Source organism: Stylophora pistillata, chromosome 1 (assembly GCF_964205215.1).
Source record: "Stylophora pistillata chromosome 1, jaStyPist1.2, whole genome shotgun sequence".
NCBI classification, from domain to species: Eukaryota; Metazoa; Cnidaria; class Anthozoa; order Scleractinia; family Pocilloporidae; genus Stylophora; species Stylophora pistillata.
In genome coordinates, this window is record NC_142519.1 from 6436731 (window position 1) to 6462940 (window position 26210).

Sequence of the window (26210 nt, forward strand, 5' to 3'; positions counted from 1 at the left end):
AACTAAGAATAGTGGTTCATAGGAGGGTCGTGACTTACATGGATACTCAAAAATCAGGTTTCTGAGTTAGGACTGGAACTGAATTATTTTTTTTTTGGTAAATAAAATCCCGATCTTTCACGATCTTTGTCCTCATCTTAAATCCTCACTTCTGCATCCGATCCATAGCACGTCACGAGAACCGAAACTGAACGAAAATTTTTCAGAAATCATACGGAGATAATGGTTCCAGTCCTTAAATTGTAACAATGTTTATAAAGGGCCGCAAGTTCATTAGTTTTAAACTATTAAGTGTCACCCTCTTTAAATAAAGTTTGATTGATTGATTGATTGATTACTCAGAAATCTGATTTTGCAGCGCGTATCCATTTTAGTCATGATTGCTCATAGTAAGATGATGAGCATTCAATCGATGTCACCATTATAAGAGGACTCACACGAATATGAAGTTGAAAAGTCGCGATCCAAATCGGAAGTGACCACACAGAGAATATTATGTCATTACAATAATTTATTTCCTTCTATATATCGGCATACATGTTATTCAGATGACTCGTTAAACGTTCCTAGTGTATATTGTGGGTACACTCTGCCTGCACCAGACAATCTCAAAAAATAAAACATGGTAGGATCGAAGGATTTCAAGCAAAATATTCGAGTATAGTTTTGAGCAAAATGAATTCGTAAAGCATGCCCTGTGTGTTTTAAATATCACCTGATTGGCATGTAATTTGTATGATAATAACGTTAATCATGCTGGAAGTTCTTACAAAAATGGACCTGATGCATACTAAAATTCACAAAATTCTACTTCTAATTTATTGTCAATAATAATGACAAAAATATATTTTAGGGTAACACCGGACGCTTTTTGCAACTTCATCGCCGACATTGTCTAACTGATTACGAACTCTTTAATTCCGCTCCAAGCAACGATTATCCTGCGCGGGATCAAAGCAGGCAATCACTACCGGGCAAGATGGGCCCATGTAGCCAATCAGAACGCAGAATTCTCTTAATATTGCCCACGGGCACTGTCAGCGATATAATAAAACTTATTTACTACCCTAACCGTAAGTATTAATTACCCTCGCGGACAAAAATAGATAAACAAGATGAATGTAATACGTCACACTGTTAACACTGAACATTCAAAAAGCTCTAACTCTAGAAAATCGTAAATTGAAGAACCAGAAGAACAAATCAAAAGCCTAAGATACGAAGGATCGACTACGCGCGCAAACCCTGCTGGTTCAACGTCCTCCTTTGTACGATATGTAGAGCTAGAGTAACTGAAATGCGTGTTGTTTATAGGCAAAAGAATGGGAGAACAAAGGAATTACCCACTTTGTAAAATAACATTTGACCCGTCCACGTAACTCATTACGATGTTGCTGAGGTTAACTATTTAAATGACTGTATATTTAGGAATACTATCTCGGAATATACTGACTATACTTTCATATATTTCAGTTCATTTTCGGTCAAAATACACAAAAATTGAGTAGGAAATGATATAGTACAAGTATAAAACTACGAGAATAAAAACAGCCGAGTGAAAGGGGTCACAGTCTTAACCCCCGGAGCCAAGCGTTACAGGAGAACTCAGGATCCCATCCGCTTGCCTTGTAGCCTCCTAGCAGACTTATATAAAGTTTTAATATATCTTATTAACCAAGCGCGAGGGCCGTACTGGGAGAATATCGGCCCGTAGTCTTGACAGTACGGACCGAGCGCAGCGAGGTCCGTACAAAAAAGACCGAGGGCCGATATTCTTCGAGTACTGACAACAACCATTCACTTGACATTGATGATGACTTCCGCACAGGTTGTCGAAACGTCAGTCACTGCCACCGACAACAGTCCTTCTCAGGACTACACTCACCCGGACGATCGGACTACACCTTCACAAGAGATTTATTATACGACTGAAGTTCAAAGGGACACAAGTGCGGTATCATTCGGGACCATTCGGGACAGTGCCCGGTCCAATACTTAGAGAATATTGACCGGCAATAGAGCATTTTGATTGGTTGATTTTAGTTATTGGCCCGAGTCGTGTAATATTTTCAAGAAACACATGTTTGACAAATATGTTACATAAGTAAACAGCGACATAGCCATCCGCTTCTCGAGGCCAATGTATTTGTTAATGAACGAACATGAGGTTGCTAAACCTCTTAGTTATTTCATGAATTTTACTATGTTTTCTGCGGTCTCGATTTATCATCTACCTTTATACACGAAGAGGTAAATGAGGATATTATATTAAAACGTCCCAAAAAGGCACGAGAAATAAAAAATAAATTCGCTTAAAATCTCAAAACAATAGCTTACTAAGAAAGAACATTGACAGCAAATGGACTTTTTCACCCATAGACAGTGTTGTACTTGACTCCTCCTTCATCTGTAGGGCTGCGGTTACCTGACCATATTGACAGGTGTGGAAAACTCTATTTTTCTAACCTGCAAAAAGAGCAGGAGGAGTAAACCGTTACAGGAGTCATGAATGTCATAACAGTCAACAGACTTCAATAATACATATGACTATATATGTCGCTAGGTAGTGAAGAACTCTTAAATATAAAATAAACTCTTCAGAGCACCGATACAAGTAAGTAAATACCTGAACCTTTTTATCAAATACTAACCGAACAAGAATAAGAGAATAGGGTAGAACCTCCTAGCCCACCTAAACACACATTTGCAGGAGTACCTAAACGCACACACATTCGAGCACCAAACACACACCTACACACGCACAAAACACACACGCGCACGAGCACTTAAACACACACGCGCACAAGCACTGAAACACACACACCCGCACGAACACCTAAACACACACGTGCACGAGCATCTAAACACACACGCGCAAGAGCACCTAAACACACACGGCACGAGCACCTCGACGCACACCCGCACGAGCACCTAAATACACACCCGCACGAGCACCTAAACACATATGCGCACGAGCACCTTAACACAAACGTGCACGAGCACCTAGACACACGCGCACGAACAAGCCCCTGGAAAAAGGCAAGGTATTTCCGAGATGCCTCAAGCCTCTGCTTCAAAACAAGGATAGATGCTGTCCTAATATGGAGAGGTTCCTCCATTTTTATACATATGCAAATTATTCAACGTATAAAATTCATTTTCACAAGAAAGGTTTGACAACCAGCCATGTTCTGAAAGTGAGGGTTCACACAACTTGAAAAAAAGGAGATAAATTTTGTCGTTCACGCGAGGGTTGTCCTGAAAGGACTAGTATCGATGACTGCAACTGAAGGCTCCAAAGTTTAAGGCAACGACGCAAAGTAGATAGAAGATTCAAAGATAATTAATTTAATTCTTACCATAAACCATGCTCCACATCTTTTGAACAAGAGTTTGACATGATTTCTCCCAGCTGTACTTTTCTTCATAACATTTCCGGAGCATCCGAGTCTCTTCAAGTCGCACTGCTCGTTTTTTCTGACGGACTTTAGCAATCGCCTTTGCCCATTCTTCAGGTTCGGAGGAGTCAACGACAAAGGACACGCCGAGTGGAAGAACACGAAGAGCATCTCCAAAACCCGAGTTGCCACTCACAAGAATGGGAAGATATGCCGACAAGGCCTCCAGCGCAGTTAAGCCGTATCCCTCCGTCCTGGAGGGCATGATGCACAAGCCAACTTCACAAAACAAGTCCTTCAGTTTTTCTTTGCTCTTCACAAACCTTCTGACAAACAACTGATTTTCAGAAATTCCACTATCCAGCAAAGCCTTCGCCACTTCCTCTTGTTTTCCATCTAAAGCACCCACAAAAACCAGGCAGTACGACTTGTCGTTCAGTTCAGCTACAGCTTTTGCTGCGATGTCGTAGCCCTTCAGACTGAAGTCCTCAGGATCACCACGACCAAAGGTTAACACTTTAAATTTGTCACTCTCGTCTTGCACTTGCTTTACGTCTGAAAAGTCATTGAAGATTCCTGGAGTCAGCTCAATTATGTCCTGGTGCTTCTCACATGAACGCAGGTAGGATGAGAAAGCCCCCGTCAACTTGGGCCCAACTGCGACAACAGCGTCTGCCAATTTGCAGAGATCCACCTCGGCCGTAGTCTTCTCTTCTCCCTTCGAAATGGCCTTGGAGTACTTTTTGAAAATGCCGAGTTCTTCAGGTGCGGTATGCACTACCTGGACCCACTTGCAATTGTGCGACTCTCTGATGACTTGAGCTTGTTTACCGAGTTTCGCTCCATGACCCAGCACGATGTCCGTAGTGATATCACGTGGTGGAAAGCTCAACCAGTCGAGGGGGTCATCAAAACCTGGACGGCTGTCTGCCTCTTGGATGGTAACATTGTAACTCTCTGCAGCTCTTTTATCCTCTTCACCACAAGCAGATTTCGGCACTAAGAGAGTGACTTTAACTTCTGCATGGCTCGCTAAAAGTATGGCAAGGTGTCGGTTTATTGTCGACAAGCCACCCTTGGATGAATTCCACTCGCTCGCCAAAAGCATCACCTTCAGGGTTTTTCCACACTTCCCTGGATCTTGAAATTGTGCTATTTGCGCTGTGTCACCTCTGATGGAGGACAAGTCCTGCAGACCAGGCAATTTAATTTACATGTATTACCTTGAAGTCACGGTTGTTACATCTATCTAGCACGTATCTAATTGCTTATGCACATTCGATAAGTAGTTAGGTAAAGTTTTATGATCCACTTCGATTGCTATGCAATGAAAAAATAATGTATTTCTTGAAACTGGGTCGGGCACTTTTTTCAAACTATATCCGTTATTTAAATTGCTGAATTCAGCTGTTGCAGAACGAAATCGACTCTAGATCAAGCGAAATCAATTTACTCAGCAGGTTTCGTTTTCCAGCAATTAAAAATAAACAGATTTTCAGAGGCTCAACATGCCTTTGTTTTAAAATTTAAAATCTATCGAAAAGAAAAGTTTTGCTACACCAGCAATAGTTTTATTAAAGATCCATCGTCTGGAGAAGAAACGACATTTCTAAAAAATTACAAAGTGGATGGGGTTTACAAGATGCTTTTAAAATGCTAAACTTTTTATTATCTTACCTTGCCTGTGTTAACTGAGAACCACCTCTCTATCCCATTAATAGTGAGTACTGCAGCAGGAATGCTCTTCGTGCAAAACAGTGGTTCATCTCTTTTTACCTTTAACAGGTGAAAGCAGTCGTGATGCGTGCAGGAGGTTTGGGTGTGGTTTGCGCACTGCTGGCCCCCCTGAAGGCAGTTGGGGCATAAAACACACAGCTCATACTGCATTCCCCTCAGATATGTGAGCACTTGAGACAGATCCTCCATGGTGTCTTCTAAAAACTCTCGCACAGCTCTTGCCATTTCTGCTGACTGTGACATTGAAACTGCCTCAACTTGTGTAATGCTCCTCAAGAAAATCTTGATGAACCTCCTTTGGCAAATCAGAATCAGATCATAGATAACATGTCTGCCCATAAAAAAACGGGCTCCATTGTTATAAAGGTTTGGGAGCTGTGTGCACCCAGTCTTCGGACACCAAGCTGTAAATCTTGAGACTAGCTGCGGAAAGAGACCATGCGGGACAAATCCATCCACAAAGTGAAGATACAAGGAACACGGATCAGTGCCTGACGGCTCCAACTTGAGGAGACCTTCAGGTGATGATTTTAGCTGAGCTGGTACAAAGTATGTTGCATTAGCTAAATTAGGAGAGAACTTTGCTATCAAGCCAAATTGCTCCATCAGGTCTAGGATATCTTCTTTGATGACGTCATGCTTATCAAATTTGGAAAAGACGTGATCTACAAGGTTCATGCTGAGAACACCACTTATCTCGAGTTCCTTCCAGTACTTTGAACCCACAGGGTCCTTAAAAGCCAGAAAAAGTCAATCAGTATCACACCTGCTCCGTGTGATGATTTCTTTTCAAAACTCAAAGACTTTGTGTATATTTATGACCCAGGGAAATATTTTGACCCTTATTCTGGACCCTATTTTTTTTTGTCGCTTGATAATAAAATGAATAAAGGCTGATAGTTTCTAAAGAAACTGTTTGGGGCTGCGTCGGTGGGGGTAACGAAATAATTTGATTATATCAACAAAGTTGAAATGGTAAATTGGCCACCGTTACGATTATAGAAGTTGACGTTTCGAGCGTTAGCCCTTCGTCGGAGCGAAGGGCTAACGCTCGAAACGTCAGCTGCCATAATCATGACGGTGGCCAATTCACCATTTCAACTTTGTTGATATATTCAAATTATGATAATAAAATGGCTTGGCAAAATAATCAAACATTTCATTTTATACAAGACGAAGAACGAAAGCATAAGAATCAGTACTCAGTGAGATAAATTGCTTAATTATTGGTGCAAAATACGCCCTCGAAGATTCGTTTGAACTCAAAAGCCTTGAATTATTAGTCATGGGACCTTAACTAGTTCATGACAAGCTAGCGCCATCTGTTGAGAATGACTCAATAAATCCGCAGTTAAACTCAACGTTTTACTTTATTTTGACTAAGAACAAATCGCCATGGCGAATATGGATGTTACTAAAACTGGTAACGGGCAACGGGTAACGGGTAACGGCGAACGGCGGACGGCGAACGGGGAACGGGGAACGGGGAACGGCGAACGGCGAACGGGGAACGGGCGTATAGCGGTAACCCGCCTGAGAATTCAAAATGGCGGAGTAAAGGAAACTAAAAGGGTCTGGCAACGACAGAGCTGAATAACGTATACGCATGCGCCAGGTTTTGCCGCGGAAACACGGATTTTGAGTCGTTCGCATGGTTGATTTCCTATTCTGTTGCTTCGAGGCGCCGTTTTCCTTGCCGCTTTTCTTTTACAGAACAACCTCCAAAAATTTGGTACACCCCCTAAAAATTTTCAAAAATTAACTTTCTTCTTTAAACCTTTGGAAATAGGAAAGTGCCTTCGACGAAAACAGAGTTCCTCGGTTTTAAAGGTCACCCCTTGTTATTTTCCGCTAATTTCGCTAAATTTTAGACCTAGGACACTTGAGCCCGCGTTGTTGACCGCATACCCGCTGATGTAGCATTTCATTATTCAACTCTGTCTCTGGCAACTAGTTTTGAGCACGTGCTCTTCGAAAGCGATCGTCGGAGCAAAAAGCATGGACGGTAAGTGTAGGTTTTATTGAAGGATTTTACTTTGAAATGTTGAGTACCTCCTAAATTTAGTTTTTGTCTGGCACACATTGCAGGTTGCATAGAAATCAAATCCTCGGAGAGGTGAGAATCTTACAATTCATGCACAACATTTCATTCAACTCAGAACTACAAGCTCGCGGCATTTATTCTTATATTCATAGAGTAATTGTACTGCAAGGTAATGAGGTTTACCTCCAAAATCTTCACCGTTACAATCTAGCAATATCAATAATGTTGTAAAGCAAACAGCTGAATGACTTTCACGCCCATTATGGGAATCCCTTTCTCTTGAATATGATCAATGCAGTGTAAATATTATTGTAAGCATTAGCATGAATGTGAATTCATACACCTACATTCTTGAAGACATAACTGATGTTTTCCTGTTAAATTGAATGTTATTAAAAGTTCTGTCAATGTTTGATTTCTCTATTGTTTACATGGAGGTTTATGGGTCGATTCAAAGATATGTTCCTAATGTTATTTTGCGGTAAGGTAAGCAGATATCTGCATACAATGAATATATGAAGCTCATATATTTTGAACTACGGTATTAGATACGTATGATGCACGATCCTCGCAGTAGATAGCACTATTTATGCAATAGCGAAAATCAGGTCTGATTTTCGCTATTGCATAAATAGTGCTATCTACTGCGAGGATCGTGCATCATACGTAGATATCTGCATGTTGTAATTTTAATAACTAGGCTGGTCATTACGTTTCCTAGCTCATTTCTGTTAATCTAAGATATTACCTCCTTGCTACTTATCTGCAAAAAATGCTGTTGGGCAATGCAAACAACCAACATATCCAAACTCTCCCAAAAGATGCAGATTTCAGGAAGGAAAAACAAAGAGAGACGTCAGAACAAATGGTGGCAGCCATTGCAGAAACGTTGACTTCAAATTCTCGCCTCGGAATACTAGGCTTCGTGGCTTCGCCCGGGCAATAGTTAAATAAAAGCGAGTCGTCTAATTTCGCTGCAAGCGGCGACCTAGCGATAAAATCGGTGTTTGTAAACATCGTTTACTCCGCCATTTTGAATTCTGAGGTGGGTTACCGCTGTACACCCGTTCCCCGTTCGCCGTTCCCCGTTCCCCGTTCCTCGTTCTCCATTACCAGTTTTAGTAACATCCGGTGAATACTCGACCTACACAAATTAAGGCAAGAACTCGAAGTAAAAGTACTTGACATTTGATCCCTGTCACTCATTTTAAAAATACCATACATGCAACGCAACGTCACGTTCTCCTTAACACCATCAGTCATTAAACTTTTTCTCTCCCCCGAAACGATCGCTAATTTGTAAATAGAGTTCCATTGTTGGCAATGTGGACAATTACATTTTCTTACCGCTTTGTCGAAGTGAGGTATGGTTATCAATTGCTTTAAAACGTCAATCAGCCATTGTGACTTTAAGATTACTGTGTCGCGGTGTCTGACGACGACGCCAAGGTTATGATAGAAATTCAACATCGTATTAAATTGTTTCTCATCCTCTACGAAGCAAAGTTCTTTGGCATACGTTTGAAGCGTTTTCACTTTCGTATAATAAACGCTAGTAGTAACTAAAGCTTCGATGACCTTTTCGAAGTTGAACCATCTGGGAAGAAAATAAACACGACATCGTGTTAGCTACTACAAGCAACTCTACTTAGAGCATACATTTACTCTTTGCACTATCTGTCTTTGCCTTGTGCACCTTTTCATTATAAACTAAACATTCCACACTTACGAAATCAAGAGCACCTTACCTGACCGGGACTCGCTCCCCCATATACGGTTCTTGCTCTATCACTTCCAGGATTCTAGTTTGTAGCGCGGGAATTCCATCACCATCAGAATCATCACCTTGAAGTAACGTACGGTTGTACATCAGATCACGATATGAAAATTGGCATTTCTACAATCAGTTAAAAAGTAACCAGTTCCGATTTATTTTAGACAAAGCACTCCAACCAAGGGGCGATTTTCTAATATTCTTGGACGATGGAAGGAACCTCGACGTCAAACTTTGTTTTTTACCTTGAGTCATACAAACTGTACCATGTTTGCGAAGTTTATTAGTATCTTGAGTTCACCTCTGCCGACATAAAAAGGCTGATAAACTTTTGCGCGGCAATTGAGTGATAGTCCGCAAGCTTTGCTCAGGGAGCCCCTCATGATGAAATATATAAGTAAATGACTGACCATGACTCAGCGAGCTAATGTCAATATATCAATGTAAGGAACGAGGGACAAAGAACTAAGGTCTGAGTCCCGCGTGAAAATTCGCATCCCAGACCATCCACAAGGGTACTCTACCGATGAAGCTTTAGATAATTTGTTGGTGAACGGGACTTAGTTAATCTTAAAATTCCCTCACCCATACGTCATCGAAGAAGCACTAAGCGCTTTATTAATCTGCGTTCGAAGTTTTACCTGCTTCATGCTTTCCTTGCGGATTGGAAAACATGTTCTTGATCCTCCATAAGATCGATCTGCTGCTCTTTGAGTTTGACTTGCTGCTTTGTGTGTTATCAACGTTGAAAAAAGGCCTGATCACATGTTTCTCATATTCCTTTCCGGCCATTCCCTGCTGTATCTTTGAAGTCACGGTCTTAGTGTCCTCGTATGGTATGTCAGCATGTGAACCAACAATGAATACTGGAGGTCGGAGATAGGGAAGATCTGTTGGTATCTCTTCTGCCGGTGATTTAATACTATGTAACGTAGCGAGCCACGATAGCAAATTTTCCAGGTTTGTTTCCATGTTCGGGTTTTCCAAGATAACCTTGTGAGTTCCTTGCCTGGCACACGGCTGAGCTATGGCGTCTATTGACTTGCTCAGGTTGTGCACGAGGATGTAAATTGCACGGGGTGAGAAAAACACAGGATGTGAGGCATAGTATACATGTTGTCCTGCAAAATCCCACATTTCAACACTTAACTCGGATTCCCCCTCTTTTCTATCATTCTCGGGCTCCAGCCCTTTGCGAAACATCTCCTTTAAGCATCGTGCAGCACGGTTTTTGACGTCAACTGCAACTGAGGCAGTATCAATCATCAAATCGGCACTATGCTGCGAATCATCTTTTCCACTATCGTCTGATCCTACCAAGCTCCCTATTGGCGAAGACATGTCTGTCTTCGCTGGATTGTGCTCATCTTCTTCAAGCTAGAATGTAGTTTTCCAAAAAGTAACTTGGTGAACATCTTTAAAGGCATTTGTTTCAGAAATGGAAGTAAAAGGTCTGATTTTCGCTATTGCTTAAATAGCGATATCTACTGCGATGATCGTGCATCATACGTATCTAATATCGCAGTTCAAAATATATGAACTTCATATATTTCATTGTATCTGATTTATCACTTTCACGGGTTTATTACGAATCAACTTAACGGCCTGCTCCCAGTTGGCTTGTTAGCTCAATTGGCAGAGCGCTGCACTAGTATCGCAGAGGTCAGTGGTTCGAGTCCCGTACAGGCCTGATTTTTTTCAGGTCTGATTTTCGCTATTGCTTAAATAGCGCTATCTACTGCGAGGATCGTGCATCATACAGAAGTAAAATAGTTGAAAAGCAGGTGCCACTGATGAGAGCTTTGAAAAAGATCCGAGGGCATGTTTTACCAAGCAATGAATTATTTTCATTTGGCATGAATATCGTGTATCGCTTGTATCTTTGCACACAAACGAAATAAAGTAAAAATATTATGACGACCTGGAAATGGGGGAAGAAAATTCCTTCTCTTGTGCTAGCATTTTGATGCTTCCACCTATAAGGGGAGCGATGAGTGGTCTGTAGCGTCAACTCTCGGACAAAATGTTCATCTTGTCGTGGCGTCGTGTCGTGGCGCCGTGTCATCTCTTCGTGTCGTCTCCCTTCTACTAAAAAATGGCAGTTTCCTTTGCTAATATCTCCGTGAGTAAGATGGAAAAAAATTTCTATGCCAAAGCGCATAAAAACTGCTAGTTTGGAAACGCTTTACAGACAACCCACCAGGAGTTGAATAAGCTTCATAAAAGGAAAAGCTCTTAGAATTTTCAGAAAAAACTCTTGCAAAGAATAATTTGAACATGAAATTGAAAACTTCACATAGGCTAGAAAGACGTTATCAAGAAAATATCGTCCAAATGGTTCTCTCAGAAGTGAATTTTGAAGACAGAAAGCCACTCTCCAACCAAACCAAAAGGAATCAAACAATCTTGTTTTCGTCAAACAATACCAACCATCAATGCCTAACTAAGACAAATCCTCACGAAAATCTGGTATTGAAAGGAACAAAATCTACAAAGACCCGCTCCTTGTTTCGTACAAAAGAGGGAGACGCAAAGATACACTAGTAAGAGCCAAACAATGAAAAAAGCTAAAATACGCACCGGGGATCGTGTAAGCCTGTCAACCCCATTTTACACCATTTCTTGAGCTCCTCAACTGATGGATTCTGTCGGAGCCATATTGGATTAGTTGGTAATCCCTTCTAGGACCGTTCTTTTCTACGAAGCCGGCGGATGGGAGGACGGCGAACTGAAGGATGACAAGACAATCAGCGGAAAACCCGAGGTGACGAGATGACACGAACACGACGAGATGGGAGTACACCTCACGACGAGATGACACGACGCCACGACGAGTTGAACATTTTGTCCCAGAGTTGACGCCATAGTAGCTGGTCTCTTTGAAGAGACTCTGCACAAGATGTGCTTGCCCTCAATAAAGCTTTCCTGCTTAAGAATCTTTCATATCTGAGTATACCTTGAAATTAAAATACAAACCTGTTTCTTAAAGAAACTATTTTCACTTTCAGCTTCACATTCTACCTTTAATTCTTCTCCAGATTCTTTTCTACATCTTACTTCTTCTAATGTAGGATTTGAATCAACGTTTTCTTCACCAACACTCGAATGATACAAAATTTCGGCTACCATCCTTGATATGGCAGAGATTTCTGGCAGGGTGGCTTCGCCCGCGCTTTCCCTGGTGGAATACCAGTTCTTTACTCGGTTAACTTCAATCTCAAACTTTGAAGGATCAATCTCAATTCCATCAGTACTCTGTTCTTTAGGATCAAATGGCATACCTAGGAGAGACTTCTTCAAACTTGTCTTCCCCGCACGATCCTGACCAACAAATAGAATACGAGCCCGATAAACATTCACATATCCCTCCTTCAGAGCCTGTTCGTAAAGAAGCTTTGCATCTTCTCCTTGCACCATTACTTCCACGGGAGCGTCATCTGTCAAATGAAAGGTTGTAACTTCATGATAATCAGTTTGATATTTTTGCTTATTCATTTTAAAATTAAACCTTGAAATTTTGTCCAAATACGGGCGCGTTTCTCAAAAGTACAAGAAGTTACTGGTCCCCCAAAAGGTGTTTTTTTGCCGTGTTTACATGCACAATAAAAAGTATTTACTCAATTTAACGTCACGGCTTCTATTATATAAAAGCCTCTCCGATGTCGAGAAGGTTTATTCAAGGTCTGTGGTTAATAGAAATTTTACTGTCATCTGTGAAGTTTGTTCGCGGGAGGCTTTTACTCGAGTAAATACAGTATCAATAGTTTTGAGATTCGAAAAAAAAGACCCTTACTACTTATTTTTTTTTTATTCCAAATGTGGCTTGCGCGCGTTAAGTTACTCAGAGGATCGAGAAACAGGCCCAAGTGTTCACATTTCTACACGTTTTTCTGTTGAAATCTACAGTTTAAGGCTATTCTTGGAATATTTAAGGTTGTTCTATGTCAAGTAGATCTAATTTGAAATCGCCTACAACTGAGCAAAAAATTAATAGGAAATACGGCAAAGAAAGTATGGTAAACTTGGCGGAAGGACGCGGGCGTAATTGGAGTTAAAATCACGAGGCGGACGAAAGACCGGGAAAAAACACGAAGGGAGGGGTGGAACGGTAGATGGAGGGGTGGAACGGTATATAGAGAAACGGTAGATGGCAAATGAAGATAATTATGAATAGTCAGCGTCATAAAGGAATGTTAAATAGGATTTAATCGTTTGTGCTAAATGAATTTCACTCTTTTTTAACTGTACTAAGATAGTGATAAGGTACACGAGGAGGGAGGGATCGTTGTATAAGGAAAAGGCGATCATTTGAAAAAGTAGGATGCCTACTGTGCGCTCATATTTCAACAGCGTTAGCCACAGTTCAATCCGACCTTACGTCACTTACATTGTGTTGAAATAAAGGTAAACTGCTTTTTTCTTATTATCTATCTTACCTGTAAGATCTATGAACAGTTCTCGTGGTCGTCTTTTCTTCAGCTCCATAAGATATCTAATGATTTGCATTGGTAGGGGATTACCTACTAGGTACAGTGAACAAAGATGCCTCAGATCACCAATACCTCGATCAAGTCTGTCAATGTTGTTATGCCTCAAATCCACTTCCTGAATTTTCTCCAAGTGTTTCAGGGTCTCAGGAAGTTTAGAAAGTCGGTTGTGGCTTGCATACAAATGGGTCAGGTTAGTCAGGACATCAATTCTTTCAGGCAGCTCTGCTAACTTGTTTCGGCTTACATTAAGCACAGTGAGATTTTCCCACCTTCCTTCAATAATTGGCAATGTCTCCAGATTTAGGAAAGACAGGTTAATTTCCACGGGATCAGAAGATTTATAACCATCTTTTATCAGCCATATCCTATAAAAACCACGTACTTTACAGAAGGCACTTTGTCCTTTATCAGATATAAAAATACACTGTCAAAGATTGCATGTGACGACTGGTATAGCACAATTTTTGCAGCATTGAAAGAACTAGAGTTTGTGTGATGATGCTAAAAGGTAGGTTCAACTGGTTGAAATTGTCAAACTAGCAGAAATGGTTTATACTAGACAAAACGCACAAACTAGCTGAATTGGTTCAACTGAACAAAAGGCACAAACAACCTGAATTGGTGAATCACAGACATTTGAAAAAAAGTGACGCTCAGTTTCGTTTCCCTCGAAAGAAAAAGGGTCGGGCGAACGAGGAAAAATTTGGGATTTCACACTGAACTAGACTAGCAGAATAAAATATTTTTATCCCGATGAAATATTCGGACATATTTTGCATATGATGACAGCTAAATGATTCAAAATATGACGCCCATGTGTGGTAAAGGTTTAAAACTTTTCGAAAGACTAATGAATTAGAGCCGCTTACTCAGAACAAGGCATGCTTCCTCTGTTCCTGAAAGATTATGGGTGATACATTAGGTAAACAATGGCCTCTTAAATGTAAAATATGAGTCAATTTCACACATACCTATACATTCCAGTATCACCCTGTGATCAATTTCAGAGCGCTCAAAATGCCATATATAAGACACTTTTTCACACAGATGTTCACCACTTGGTATAATTCTTCGCATCTGAATAAGAGATAGTAATAGTACATGAAAATCATAACAATGATGTTATCCATACCTGACTAAAAAGGGAGCATGACTTTGTTCAAAAGGTTTGCGTTCTTCTGGGACTAAAAACTTACTGGGTTCCTTTACTCGCTAAGAAAAATTCATTGACACAGGAAAACCAGTGTAGAAATAATTTTGAACTCTGAAAATTAAACTAGCCCTTACTTGCCTCAGCATTTCTCACGCTGTAGCCTTTAAGATCCTGAGTTTCTGAAGGTCTCATGGGCACCACAACAATTCTGAGGTTGGCCACTTCCCTAAGTTCCATAGTCAGCACTGTAGCTCCATGAAATGAACTCATATCTTCTGCGTGATATATTACAATGGCAATATGTGCACCACCATCCCTGAACGGACCTGAAGGGATACATCCCTTCAGTTTGAAACCATCCCACATCTGAAACTCCACAGGTACTGGACCGAATTGAAAAATACGGCCCTCACCGTCGAGGACAGCAGTAAAGTAGGAAGTAAAATCTAGAAAGGGTTATATAAGTTTATTCCCATCAGACACTTGATGTTGAGAAAAATGTCCTGTTTAAGTGGCTAAATGAATTATAATAAATACATCGCTGTGAATTGCAGCGCCATTCGGAAGACTGCAATGGAAGCGACGCCATTAAGATTTTGTGCAAGGATGAACCTTTATATAAAGATTACTAGTGACCTTTATATAAAGAGCGTTTCATCTGAGAATAAGCGATAGTTCATTGTTTGCACTTTCAGCCCCGCACTCCTAGGGACTGAAACCAAAGCCGCTACCGGACTTTTCAGACTACGTGATGTTTTACCAATGTTTTGATGGGCTGGTAGCCTCCTGAATAATTAATAAGTTTTTGAAGATCAATTAAAGTGCCCCTAAACCCAAAACTTTTTTTTCACTTAACGAAATAAGCGTATTTTTTGGAGTATTTCTGTGCAAAAATTTTTTTATTTGCTCAAATCTTCAATTTTCTGTGCCCTGTCAAAATACGGAAAATCGGCCGCCATCTTGCCCTACGACCGAGTTTAAAGAGGAATGGCTCTAGCGGGTAATGTGACGTCAAATCGAGAACACGAAAGTCTGCATTTCACACATTTTCACTTGTTTGGGAAGGTTGTAGTCGATATTGTCCGAAAATTTGCCGACTAAGAGACTTTCGTGTTCTCGATTTGACGTCACATTACTCGCTAGAGCCATTCCTCTTTAAACTCGGTGGTGGGGAAAGATGGCGGCCGATTTTCCGTATTTTGACTGGGCACAGAAAATTAAAGATTTGAGCAAATTAAAATATTTTTGCACAGAAATACTTCAAAAAATAAGCTTATTTTGTTAAGCGAAAAAATTTTTGGGTTTAGGTGCACTTTAACTCATCTGTGAATCTGATTTAAGCATGGCACAAACTAAAGGCTTCTAGCTCGCGGTATGTGTTGATTCTTCAATTAAATGATGAGAACTTTGACCCTTTGCTTTCTGCTTTGCTATATATATTGCGTCACGTACCTTTAAATAACTAATTGATTATTAACTTTAGAAGCGTAAGCCGGAACATTAAAAGTAAACCATATGCGAGAAAGATGAGGTTTCATGACAATGTTTACTCAAAAGTCTGGTGGCTGATCACTAGTCACTGGTAACTGGTAACTAGTCACTGGTAATTGTTGACTGGTAACTGGTAACTGGTGACCAGTGACTGGTGTCTGATAGCTGGAAACTCGTAGATTTTTGAAATGTGAAATGTCTCTTACTACCGATGCAGCACACTAAGTTTACACTAAGCAAATTGAAATTATATTTATAGTTGAATTCTTCGCGCTAGATCTAGCGGTAGAGGGTGACGTGCCTCCTCAACAGTGCGAAAACATGTCTTCAAGAAAATCATGGTCACGTGGGGTGACGCTAACTGCGAATGTGATGCAAATCTGGCGGACATTCGTTCACCGCTAGAAATTACTACTTAGATAACACGCATGAGGATTTTCATACAAATGTTAGGAATGGTATCTTTGCAAATCGTGTGTAGGAGTAATGCGTGTGATCGTGTCGAGCTTAGGGGTCGCCATTCTTTGGCGTTATGGTATTTTTATTGGTGAGTAGACTTGTGACGTTCTTCGCTCAACCAATTCAGTTAAAACGTCATTGCGATTAGTTTTACATGTTTGTTACTATTAATGTTAAAGTTATTTCAAAATCAATAAATAACGTTTCAAATTAATCAGTTTTTTTTAAAACCAGGTAGATAGACGTTTATCAACTCCTGATTCAAATATACGGAATAAATTCTTTGCCTCAATGAGATATAATGATAACTACATAATGTCATCGTTTTTAGCCATCTTAGGTTCGTTTTCACCAGCTATGTCCTCAATTGGAGGACATCTGCTTGTCGGATGAGTAACGTCCAAATGTTGAACTACGCGGGTTATAGTCTGGTTAATGTGAAATACCTTGAGTCATGTAAGTCGTTTTAGATATATGTAGTTACTGTTAATGGTTGGTTGGGGTCTGTTGTTATTGTTATTGTTTTCTGTTGGAATTCAAGTTCTTGTCAATTGATTGGCAGTAGTGCCTTTTGGTCCCCCTACCTTACCCAAATTCCAGTAACCAGTTACCAGTCACTAGTTACCAGTCACTAGTCACCAGTAACCAGTCCCCAGTTACCAATCACCAGTTACCAGTGACCAGCTACAAGTGACCAGCTATCAGTGACCAGCTACCAGTGACCATCTACCAGTGACCAGCTACCAGTATTTTAGGTGCTCAGTACCACAGCCACTGAAAGTCTACGGTTTGCCGAAACTACACAAACCTGGTTTACCGATGTAACCTATTGTTTCTTTCTGTGGTTCTCCTACATACCAACCATCCAAGTACCTGACGACAATACTACAACCGCTGACCGATAATCCAGACGTAAAGCAAAATCCACTGAGGAATTCATTAACGACTGTACAGATACCTGACGACCACTATGAGGCGCCAAAGTGGACAAAAATGCCGTTTAGCAAAAAATACATGTCAATTGAAAAAAATGCATGGCAATTTCAAAAAATACATGGCAATTACAAAAAATACATGGCAATTGAAAAAAATACATGACAATTGAAAAAAATACATGGCAATTGCAAAAAATACATGGCAATTGAAAAAAAAAGCGTTCTAATTAGTATGCAAATTTATGCCAAAAGCATCGTAGGCGTTGAAGGTCGATTTTGCGCCAAACGTTCGCCATTTTTCTTTAGGTCGATTGAGTTATTAATGGCGAGAAACGGGAACTTAACGTCCGATCTGCGGGAAGCTATTAGCAAAATCAGTGAAGTTGGTCGACTTCTGGCTCCGCTGACTTCAAATACGTTCGAAGAATTATCAACATCGAGCCATGAAGTTCCACACGTAAACAGACCGAATGGCTAAACCTTTCCTCTCCAACTGTAATCGGGCACTATGAGTCGGTACCCTGTTGTGTTTTGGGTTGGGAATGAGTACTATGTCTCTGAACACAGGTTTCCCTTTCTTGCAGTTCGCGTTCGCTTTCGGCGTTTGACGTTTTCGCTTCTTTCCGCCACGTACAGTGAGATGTTTAGCAGGACGAAAGGATGATGGGCTAGCCTGCTCATTTGAATGCTTGAGTGTTGGGAAAAGTTTCTGAAGCTCATGGTTTACATTCCTCGATGGAGCGATGGATTGAGGGTCGCTCACATCACTGTTTACGGTCGGTCTGTTTACGTGTGGAACTTCATGGCTCGATGTTGATAATTCTTCGAACGTATTTGAAGTCAGCGGAGCCAGAAGTCGACCAACTTCACTGATTTTGCTAATAGCTTCCCGCAGATCGGACGTTAAGTTCCCGTTTCTTGCCATTAATAACTCAATCGACCTAAAGAAAAATGGCGAACGTTTGGAGCAAAATCGACCTTCAACGCCTACGATGCTTTTGGCATAAATTTGCATACTAATTAGAACTCTTTTTTTTTTCAATTGCCTTGTATTTTATTCAATTGCCATGAATTTTTTGCAATTGTCATGTATTTTCGGACTGAGAATAGGATAATTTTTCATTCTTATGAGCAGAGTTTTTTTCAAACTTGGCATGAAAAGAACAATATTAGCATACTTTTTTTTTCAAAATATAATGTAATAAGAACATTAGAACATCTAAAACACATTTCAATTAGAATAATTTCTTCCGTACTTGTAACGCATTTTCTTTGCAATTAGAATGCAACAGAAGAATTAGAAAATAAATGCGAAAAAGAGCATGAATATTTCACTAAGTTAGCATCTAATATGTAAACTGAGGACAAAAATCTTGAGTTTAGAACATATTTATATAATTGGAAAGAAAAATTGCTAAATGGCATTTTTGTTCACTTTGGCGCCTCATAGACTACAAACTAGTGAGATTTGAGACTGTAATCCGATGAGACTGCAATCCAATGAGACTGCAATCTGACAATCTCCCGACCCACTACCGCTACCGACAGACGACATTGTGGACTTACTGAACCTTGCCTGACGTCAACTTAATTTCGGTACAACGATAAACACTACTAACAGTTACACGGCACAGCCATGGGGTCTCCGGTTTCTGTTGTTGTAGCAGAAATTGTGATGCAAAACATCGAGGAACGCGCCCTTTCGACTTGCCCACAAACGATACCGCTTTGGTTACGCTACGTTGACGACACATTCACCACCGTACGACATGACGAAATCTACGCATTCCACCACCACCTTAAGGGACAAAACACTGACATACAGTATATCAGAGAAGTCGAAGAAAATGGCAAACTTCCTTTCTAGACTGCCTGGTAAGCCGTGACGACAAATCATTACGGACGACAGTTTACAGCAAACCGACACACACCGACAGATTACTGGACGAGTCATCCTACAAGAGGGGGGCGTTGGGATTTTTGGTTTTGCGGTTTTGGCTATTTTTAGATCGGTTTTTTGGTTTTTGTGCAAAAAACTTCGGTTTTCGGTTTTGATGTTCATTGCGGTCAGCGGATTTTCCGTTTTTTAAGCATTTGGTTTTTGGTTTTCGCGAAAAATACTAACTGAACGGATTTTCGGATTTGATATCCGATGCGGTTTTTATCCGATGTGGATAAAACCATCATATAACCCCATCGGTTTTTATCCGATGCGGTTTTCTCGAATAGCCGCTAAACGCAGTTTTGTGCGAATTTCCCTAACTTAACTGGGCTCCATTACCAACTGCTTAGTCCGCAGAGACCACGCTCGAGGTCCTCGAGAGAACAGCCGAAATAAAGCCTATAATTTAAGCAGATACTAGAAGATATGAATGCCAAGTCCATGGCATTCACAAATACTGTAATGAAATTAGGGCAGTTTACTCTGTATGCTCCACTTGTCACCACTGTAACGGGTAGATCAGGGTTTTAATAATAACAATAATAATAATTGAAATTTATATATCGCAAATTCCATATACATGATCAAATGCACTTTACATAAAAATAAAGAAACTGTAGGAAAAAAATATATATATATATGTAAAATTACAATTTTCCTAATGAGACAAGAAATAAAAAAGCACTAACCAAATGAGACAGAATATTAAAAAGCACTAAGCTAATGAGATGAAAGATTAAAGCCCGGGTAAAAAGGTAGGTTTTAAGATTACGTTTAAAATTAGAGAAGGAGTGATGGCCAGTGATGTTACTTGGTAAGTTATTCCAGAGACGTGTTTTAATAACTGGGATGTGAAAATGTATCGGTTTTGACAGTTGTGCATGCGGTTTTCGGTTTTTATCGATTTTTGTTTCGGTTTTTCGGTTTTAGATGATTTTTTTTCGACGGTTTTGCGGTTTCTAATAGGCCCCAATGCCCCCCCCCCCTACAACCCTACATCACACAAAGCCACAACTATCAGAACCCTAATACGACGCGCGCAACTAGTATGAAACCCGATAGACAGCTTATCCGACGAGAACAAATACCTTTGCCGCGTTTTTTCAAAGAACAACTACAACTACGACCTCATCCGACGAAACACTCACCGACCTACTACCACTACCGAATCTAACGACACCGCAACTCCTACGATTACAGCAACCATACCGTACTTAAAAGGCATGTCTGAGAACATCTCGCGCATCTTACAACCCTTCAATATCCGCGTCACCCACAAACCCATCACCACACTACGTCAGCTACTAACCAACGTTAAAGACAAGGACGAACCGAGGAACAAACAGGGAGCGATTTATAAGATCAATTGCACCGACTGCCAAGCCTCCTACATCGGAGAGACTGGCAGAAACCTCGCAACAAGACTGACTGAACACGGACGGGCGACGAGGAAAGGTGATGTCAACAATCACATTGCTGAACGAACCACAATATTGACTGGGACTCTGCGCAATGCCTAACCTACAGCACTAAATACTTTCAACGACTGACTTTGGAAAGCTGGTTTACTAACTTAGAACAGATTTCCCTAAACAGGTGTCAACTACTACCGGCTCCATGCAAACGACTCATTCACGACATAAACATTACAAACGAACCGAACAGAACGACCTAACTTTATGGACGGATCGAAACAGACCTATCATGACCGACTTACGTCGCTTGAGTCTTATAGCCAACAACATCACGGCAAAACTGACCAATCATTTTACACGAACTGGACTAAGAACGTTCTACTGACAACAACTATCCTCTTGACTCTGATGATGACCTCTGCACAGGTTGTCGAAACGTCAGTCACTACCACCGACGACAGTCCTTCTCAGGACTACACTCACCCGGACGATCACACCACACTTTCAGTATTTTAGACCCAACACTGAAAAGTACATACATACATACGTACATACATAAACTTTATTATAGTGTCAAAGGTATTTAGCTAAAAGCTATTTGTGGACATCCCACGCACCAAACAGTACGCTTTCATAAACATTTTTCCTGCGCGTTGAAAAACATTTGAAGATAAAAAACACAATATCTTTCATTGTCGTGAAAATATTCTCGTCTGGTTGTCCTTGGACATTATCTGATCCTCTAGCTTGCAGTTTTCCTCAAGTTTCGTTCTAGGAAAACTGTTTGCATCTCGGAACAGATAATGCCCACCAACAAAGACCTGTAAATATTTTCGCACCAAATGGAGACTATTGTTTAAAATTGCAGATTTTGACCTACCCCCCCAGATATTTGAACAGAAGACTTTAAGGACAGAAGCAAATCTAGCAGAGGATGACGTATTTAATCCAGGTTCAAATCCTTAAATAATTTGTCTAACAAACTAAAATGAGATGAGTGAGTGAGTAATTGAGTGATTGAGCCAATTTTAGGTCTATATATGAACCTCTTAGTATGACAAAGTATGACTATGTCATACATATATCTTATTAACCAAGCGCGAGGGCCGTACTGGGAGAATATCGGCCCGAGGTCTTGACAGTACGGACCGAGCGCAGCGAGGTCCGTACAAAAAAGACCGAGGGCCGATATTCTTCCAGTATGGTCCCGAGCAAGCTTGGTTTATAAGAGATTTATTATACGACTGAAGTTTAAAGGGACACTATTGGGGTATCATTCGGGACCATTCGGGAAAGTGCCCGGTCCAAGACTTAGAGAAGATTGGACCGGCAATAGAGCACTTTGATTGGTTGATTTTAGTTATTGGCCCTCTGACTGCCGAGTCGTGTCATAATATGAGGTATTGACTGATAGCACATCTATTTTATCACAACTGATTCTTCATTAAGTTTCTCGCGCAATTCTATTTGGTACCCACAAGTGGCAAATGTGGACCAATCAATTCCAAGCCCCAACATCCGACCTGTGTCACAACTCACTGGCATTTGCAGGGCTTTCATTAAGGGCCGGGGGCTGGGGGCCGGGGGCCGGGGGCCGGGAGCCGGGGCCGGGGGCCGGGGATTTCCCCCGGCTACTGTAAGTCTGAGCCTCGGCTACTTTGATACAAAACCAAAACATTAGAAAGTAAAAATAAATCAAATGACAAAATTATAAATTAAAACACAAACCAATAGTTTATTAACACAAACTCTCTTCCACCTTTTAAGCGAGGTGACTTTATAATCACCGTGAGGCTGAATGAAAACGCGTAGTATTCAACGATGTCATCTTCCTATAAGCGCGCGCTTTTTAACGAAGTGTTCGTTTCAGTCAGATTCTCTTGTTCTCGGAGTTTCTGGTTCTGCACGACTATGTCATCAAAGAAACGGAAGGCAGAAGTGGACAAACAACGAAAACTGGATTCCTTCTTCTCTTCTGGCTCCGCTTCAAGGTAAGATGATGTTAAACTGAACAAATCACCGTTTGGGCTTCAACATTTCTCTTTCAAATCGACCACTGGGGTGATGCCCAAGCGAATTTAATAGAAAAACATGTGGCCTAGTAGTTGTCACACATGGACTTGCCACTGTTGAACTTTAAAAAGAAATGCACAAAAAGTCGGCGATTTATTAACCAGACACTTACAACGTTAATTGAGTCTTCCTCGCTTGTTTACTCGTCATGCAAAAAATACGTATCAGTCGTACAGTGCTTGTATACGTTCCAGATATTGCTTTGTCGGACAGTAATTTGGTTCACCCATATACTCTACATCAGAGCAGAGAGTTAAGTTGTGTTATTTTCTCAAGGGTAATGCAGTTGGTTCAAGGGGAAATGTGTTACGTTCTTGCCGCCATGTTTTTTTTTGCCCTTGCCCCTTGGTCACGAGCGTCACGAGCTACTTTCACTCGTTCCCAGTCTTACTCAATGTCTCTTTTTTGTCACGCAAAGAGTCACGACTCACGTCGGCTGTTTTATGTGAGGGTGGGTATAATTTTTCCAGCAGCCCTGTTTTGTCATGATAAAAGCATAAGAATGGAAAATAACTCTTGAAAACTGGTAAGAGTCCTCCCAATCCCTTAGAGAAAGGGGACAGTTGTGGCATTTAATTTGCTCCATGTAAAAGTTGCATTAAAATAAAAATGTATTTGGAAAATTTTGTGTTGTTTCCCAAAAGCCTTATCCCCCTGCCCCACCTTTTCTCATTGACAGTCACACCAGTAAATGTTTGTCCCCCGGCTTCTTTTTTCATTTCCCCGCCTACTTGAAAAATTAGTGACAGCCCTGCATTTGAATGTCATCTGCACCCAGAGGGTAGGGAATTTGAACCTTGCCTGGCTGGGGTGGGAATTTGAACCAGAAGCATCTAATAGAATCCAAGTTATATCTTTAAATACTGAGGTGTTTATGGTGAATTGTTCACTTTCACGGGCAAATGGCTCAGAAGAAATGTCTACAAGTTCTAGGTTTTAAGGCATGTCAATTTGTAGAAAGTCAAACTCCCTGATTTTTCCTTTTACCAAAAAAATTGGGTGGGGCAATTGAACACAGTTTCTCCCCCTGGGGGGGGGGGGGTAATGTGAACAAACCAATCTTCAGAAGTTCAAATGTGTGGGGGTTGCCTGAGGGGGGAAGGTTGATGCTTTGAATTGATAGATGCCTTAGATTATAACACTCATTGGTCCAGCAATTAGAGCATTAGATCAGGCTATGTTCTTGGAACCCGGCTCAGCTTAATGGGCAGGAATTTTGACTGAATTCTCATAGATTGAAGTAAAGAGATTTCCCTGGTTTCATTTCATCCAGAAGAATTGTCATGGTAAAAAAAACTGTTTTTAAAATACTACTTATAATCATGATAAAAAAAAAAATGGCTAAACATTATTTAAAACCAATGGTATGAAAACTTTTAGGGTTCCAATTTTCCAATTTTACAGATAAGTCCCTTGACACACAAGGATAAGTTCTAACAAAATAGATAATTACAAATCCTTCCTTGGAATTTGTCTTTAAAGCCCAAGTTGGATCTTTGGTGACATCAATTGTAATTTCTCTAACCTTAATAAGTTACTTACTACTTGGCTATGCATGGATGAAAATCAATCTTTGAGTGTTGACAATTTCTCCAAATAACCCATTTGGTTTGTGCACTTGAGAGAAAATATCAACTTGAGAAGAACATATAATGTTCTGTTCATTTTATGGATATCAATTTGATATCAAAATCATAGATCCAAAATCACATTTTAAGGGTGTCAAATGTAGAGGTCACATGCACAAAAACTTGGCTCCAAAACAAAATCTAATTATCCCCCAAATGTACTCCTCTAAAAATTAAATTTAACCATGGCAATGCTTATATTTCTTCATGGTAAGTAGGACTGCCATTTTGATGGCAATAACATTATATTCACATGTGAAGATGTCAGTGATAAGCTTGCATTGCACGTGTGTGGATCCCATGTTTTTTGAAATACAGTGGGAGAAAGTTTGGTACTTCATCACTAACAATAGAGTGAATGTAGAAAGCACTCACCAAAAAGTAACATGTTAATTTTGACATGACCTCCCATCACGGCCATCCTTGAAGATCTAAGGGCCTTACGTATCCACACCTTAGGATATTGATAAGATCATACCAAAATATTACTTGGCGATGCAACTCCTAGAAGTGTTAAATTTCTGAGAACATGCCTTGATACTGATGTATGAGTAACTGAAGAGTAAAGAGGTGTTGGAGAAAGTTGCCAATATAAATGATCGATAGCCAGATTAACTGATTCACGCTCCAGATACTCAGCAGTAATATCCAGATATAATTTTGAATCATTGGCGATCCCAACATTGCATAAGTGTAATAATGCAAGACAACACAAAGATAGCAATGAGGTATCAGAGCTTTTAGACGTACAAAAAAATTTTAATATTCGGGATGGATTTCCGCTGATATTACCCACATAAACAAATCATTCGTCCCAAAGTTAAACTACTGTTTTTTCCATTGTTTTCTTTATAAAATAACTGTGTGTATAATTAAGTATGGGGTCATATGGAAATCTTTCTGAAAATCTTACTTGGATCTCGCCTGTCGACGAATTTCATCTTGCACTGACACTAAAGACACTTCCGGTTTGAGTATACCGCTCGGACAAGCTCGGACCGGATTACGCCATTGCATCAGTTGGAAATTCCTTGTTTTAGCATACCGTATTTGACTGCACAATTTCCACCAATGAGAAGAGCTGTCAACTTCTGACTGATTCTTAAGTCTTAAAAACCCCTATCTTGCCTCTGTGTCCGTGGTAGAGTTTACTACACTGAAACATATCTTTACTGAAGAAGAGAAATTCTGTAGTGATGGTGAAGAGACTGGGAATGAAGAGACTGGGAATGAAGAGACCCTGCGCGACCGAGGCGGTATGCGCACACTGATTGCGTTGCATCATCGTCGTAAACAAAGAGTGAGTCAGTTGCATCTTGACGCGTTCAAGAAAACTTCTTTGATGTCAGCGAGACAGCGTGAATATACTTGGATTGTAATGGGGATCCACTGTCTATTGCCGTTCCTCCGAAAGTTAAAAAGTTTGACGGGCCTGCGCGACTCCTGTCATTCCCACGTGACGAATTCGTTCTTAGGAGGCAACCAACGTTATTGGGAAAGATTCGAAACTGTAATCTGAACACGACCAGTCACCGTGACAGTCACCGCGCGAAAAATGGTGGGGTCTGGGAAATAAAGTAGAGAATGAAAGCCCGGAATAAGTTATGTGATGTCACTCTAGCAGACATCGCAACGCAATTCCGCCGAGAGACTTTGCACACATTTTACATC

General features: G+C 40.6%; 1 protein-coding gene across 2 annotated transcripts; it reads right to left on the reverse strand.

The window, feature by feature from the left end:
- Window positions 1-493: 493 nt before the first annotated feature.
- LOC111335954 (uncharacterized) lies at window positions 494-25901 on the reverse strand. Of its 2 annotated transcripts, XM_088732599.1 has the most exons (11): window positions 25453-25901; window positions 24915-24993; window positions 14415-15042; window positions 13390-13845; window positions 11930-12390; window positions 9595-10330; window positions 8928-9024; window positions 8527-8776; window positions 5076-5867; window positions 3360-4587; window positions 494-2466 (listed from the first exon to the last, which is right to left on the reverse strand). In XM_088732599.1, exons 3-11 carry the CDS (start codon window positions 14518-14520, stop codon window positions 2462-2464), a joined length of 4131 nt encoding a protein of 1376 aa, XP_088588725.1. In that variant the 5' UTR covers window positions 14521-15042; window positions 24915-24993; window positions 25453-25901; the 3' UTR covers window positions 494-2461. The 2 variants fall into 2 exon arrangements, with proteins under 2 accessions (XP_088588725.1, XP_088588727.1); XM_088732601.1 differs by lacking the exons at window positions 24915-24993; window positions 25453-25901 and having other exon boundaries at window positions 13390-13808; window positions 14415-14522.
- Window positions 25902-26210: the final 309 nt, after the last annotated feature.